We start from the raw sequence: 4021 nt of genomic DNA, 5'->3' as shown, positions 1-4021 counted from the left end.
AATCCTATTCCAACTAGGAAAGGGGGGAGTCCTACTCACAGAGGGAGTAGGACTCCTCCTGGCGCGCCTCTCCTGGCCGGCCGGCCCCCCTCCCTTGAACCTTTATATACGGAGGCAGGGGCACCCCCTAGAGACAAGTTGATCCACGTGATCATATTCTTAGCCGTGTGCGGTGCCCCCTTCCACCATAGTCCTCGATAATATTGTAGCGGTGCTTAGGCGAAGCCCTGCGACAGTACTACATCAAGATCGTCACCATGCCGTCGCGCTGACGGAACTCTTCCCCGACACTTTGCTGGATCGGAGTCCGGGGATCGTCATCGAGCTGAACGTGTGCTAGAACTCGGAGGTGCCGTAGTTTCGGTGCTTGATCGGTCGGACCGTGAAGACGTACGACTACATCAACCAAGTTAACGCTTCCATTGTCGATCTACAAGGGTACGTAGATCACACTCTCCCCCTCTCGTTGCTATGCATCACCATGATCTTGCGTGTGCGTAGGAGATTTTTTTAAATTACTACGAAACCCAACATATTCCTCGGTCGATGGCTGCGGACACATTCATGGACTGGTGGCTTAGGCACCCCGGTAGCTTCAGGAAAGCGGAGAGGCGGGGCTTTGACTCCTTGGCGATTGGCATTGCTGGGTCACGGAAGCGGAGGAATGCAAGTTGGAGCTCACGTCTTAGGTTCTCAAATCTTGGATAAAATCAAGGACCGGAAACTTGCACAAAATGGAGACATCAGTTTAGGTAGCTAGCATTGTGTGGACTGGGTGTCACCTACGATGATGTTCGCATCCTGCTTGTAAACAACATTTGCTCTGTTCTGTAAAATTAAGGTATGCTCTTTAAAAGAACATATAAATGACCTTTTATGTATTACTCCTCCATTTTAGAAGAAGTGTCTTAAGTTTAGTACTAAAGTTAATAAAAAATTAAAGTTAGTATAAAGTTGAGACACTTATTTTAAGACTACATGAAACATGTGTGACAAAGGGCAGACTGAAGAAGCTTACGGAAATGAAGTGGTAATGGACAAAAAGGTGTCACGAAGCAAAACAACCAGGAAAGAAGGCGTTGAGCTCCACTACCAACGCATATCTGACTTCACCACCCACAGCTAGCTGTGCCATGCATCAAAGAAAGAGGAAAGAACAAAGCAGCATTGGTTCCGGTGAACAAAACCAGCAGCACGACAATTAAGCCAGACTGGGCTACAATCAAAGATTATAGCCGGTCTGGAACATGACAGTCAAGGGCCCCCATCGGTACACGTTGCAATCCAAACCAGGCATAAGAGAATGAAGGCAAACACAAAACTTCCTACGATCAACTTACACAAAAATGCTCCGGGAAAACATAAATTTCCCCTCTCTCTCTCTCTCTATCTCTCTCTCTCTCTAATTAATCTGAGCTCTGACTTTCTGAAGCTAATATCTCGATCTCTAATAAGCTATTGTGCTTCAGGATCTCGAAGCGAGGCATCAACGAATCTCACAGCTGCACCCCTCGCCGCCGTGCAACCCCAGCCGGTTCAAGCACAAGCATATCTTCTGCCTCTCCGAGTATCCCGTCCTAAGAACACCATCCGCTTTTCGGCTTAGCGGCGGCTGGTAGGGCGGGCTTATGGACAGGTTCAGGTCGATCATGCCCACGCCGAGGTTCCCCGCCAGTGACGGCGGCAAGGACACGCTGTCGTCGGCGTCGCTGCTGTGGCCGCTCGCATCGGGCGAGCAGCTGGAGCCGCCCGCGAGGTGGTGAGGGCTGGCGCCGCTCGCCACGACGGGGGACGAAGGCGTGTGCATCCCCTGCACGGCGGTGGTGCCAGCATTGAGCGGGCGGTGGGTCTGCGGGTCGACGCCGCGGGCGAGGAGCTTGCGCTTGACGTGCGTGTTCCAGTAGTTCTTGATCTCGTTGTCCGTCCTCCCCGGCAGCCTCCCGGCGATCAGCGACCACCTGCAAAGCAAGGAAGCCAAGAATCAATATCACCGCCGTCCGCCGTCACATCGCATCCGACACATATATTTCAGTTCAGATTTTTCGATGGCCATAGCAAGCTGGGGCTTAATTAGATGGCTTACTTGTTTCCGAGGAACTCGTGAAGCTTGATGATGAGCTCGTCCTCCTCGTCGGAGAAATTGCCGCGCTTAAGGTCCGGCCTCAGGTAGTTGATCCACCGCAGCCGGCAGCTCTTTCCACAACGCAGCAACCCTACACGAATACATGCAGACGAATCAACATCACCCTCCCACACGGCCGGCATGCATGCCAATGTTGAGTCCTGATACCAAATAAAGATATACTATGTTGTACCTGCTGCTTTGGGGAGCGATCTCCAGCACCCTTCTCCATGGTCCTTGATGTGGGCGATGAGCCGCTGATCCTCTTCCTTGGTCCAGGCGCCCTTGTTGGTGTGCGCCTTCTCGCAGCACGGCGATCTCCCCATGTCCGCCGACGGCCCACAGCCCTAGGCAAGAGAGAGAGAGAGGGAGAGGGAGAGAGAGAGAGCGAGAGAGAGAGAGAGACAGACACAGCCCTAGGCAAGTGACGACTGTCGTTTGATCTCAGGGAGGAAGGAAAGGGGTTATATGGTGGCGGAGAAGGAGGGGCGGAGGGAGAGAAAGCGGGGCGAGGTCGAGGTGGATGGAGAGAGATAGAGCGGAAAGGGTCCCATTCCCATTGACCCGGATCACTCCGAGACATTTGACCGAGTTGGTGCGAGGAGAGAGAGGAGGGTGAGTGAGTGGTTGCGGAGCCCCAGGGACGGATTTGGTAGGTTGGTAGGTAGGGAATGGCATGCTTCTGCTCCTGTCCGGAGCCCCTCTTCTTCTTTCTTTCTTTCTTTCTTTTTTTTGCGCATCCCCCCTTTCCCTTCCTTGTCCTATCTCATCGCTTCAATTGTTTGGTTTCATAGATAATTGCTCCCGCACTTGCAACCTGTGTCAATATTCTAACAAGTTAGCTCTGATTATCTATTCATATTAGTGTGCTTTGTATAAATAATTGTTTATCAAACCCGTGATTTACCTACCTAAATATTTTAGTTGATAATCACTTATTTGGCAAGAACTTAATGTCTTGCCAAACAAAACATAATTTTATTTGTCAAGTGATGAATAACATACGAGAGGGAAAGAGGAGTGCTGGACCAAGGACGAAGTGGATGATCGAACCTTATACTCTTTTGAAGTACATATACATTCAAAAGAATGTAATTTCTCGTGTGTTGCAACAGGAACATAGACTAACATAATATTTAATGTCTTTTACGAATAGACCAGAAGATAATTTCTCGTGCGTTGCAATGGAAACATACACATGCTAGTAGATTAGCCTGTGACTACACGTTTATTATTATGTTGATGCGTTAAAATCTTAGTAAGCTTTGATACGTAATCATCATGATTTACCTGTCATTTTATTGTTAAGCATTTATTTGATAAGAACTAATTTAGCAAGTTTTTCTACCCGATCACCAAGATTTACTTGCCATCTTATTTTTAATCATTTATTTGGTGAAAACTTAATGACTTACCAAAAAACTATTATTTATTTTGGAAAATTAATAAGACGTGGGAGAAAAATTAAAGATGGAAGGGGGGGGGAGGAAAGGGGGGGAAACTTACGTCCTTTTGGAGTACATATAAGTAGAGAATAATATATTTATATTACTTTATTCTGTACCCAGTTCCTGCATAATATGCCACTGTAGTCCTGAACCTCTATGCTAGTAACTATTTTTAGCTATGGAGTATGATATCTGGTGACAAAACAAAACAACTCGTGATCGCTATTGTCGCATGCTCGTTTTCATAGATTCTTCCCTTCTCTTGAAAATTGTAGCTAGTGATACTAATCGTTGGTGTTTTTCATTGTATTCCTTTCTAGTCACAGAACAATACGAAAAAGAACAAAGTGCTAGAAAGGGACTTGAACCGGATCTATTTAATAGCTACTAAGCCCAATAACCAACGCCAACCATCTTTACTTGTTGTTTGATGTACATAAATAAGGGTATT

At 47.4% G+C, this 4021-nt stretch overlaps 1 protein-coding gene across 1 annotated transcript; it reads right to left on the bottom strand.

Moving 5' to 3' along the window:
* Positions 1-1180: 1180 nt before the first annotated feature.
* LOC119297140 (myb-related protein 308-like) lies at positions 1181-2583 on the bottom strand. Its single transcript, XM_037575044.1, has 3 exons — positions 2316-2583; positions 2084-2213; positions 1181-1958 (listed from the first exon to the last, which is right to left on the bottom strand). Exons 1-3 carry the CDS (start codon positions 2446-2448, stop codon positions 1487-1489), a joined length of 735 nt encoding a protein of 244 aa, XP_037430941.1. The 5' UTR covers positions 2449-2583; the 3' UTR covers positions 1181-1486.
* Between the last annotated feature and the right edge of the window lie 1438 nt (positions 2584-4021).

The sequence above is a fragment of the Triticum dicoccoides genome, chromosome 5A (assembly GCF_002162155.2).
Source record: "Triticum dicoccoides isolate Atlit2015 ecotype Zavitan chromosome 5A, WEW_v2.0, whole genome shotgun sequence".
Classification (NCBI taxonomy): domain Eukaryota; kingdom Viridiplantae; phylum Streptophyta; class Magnoliopsida; order Poales; family Poaceae; genus Triticum; species Triticum dicoccoides.
The sequence above is the reverse complement of the archived record's forward strand: the minus strand, read 5'-3'. Positions and strand labels throughout refer to the sequence as shown.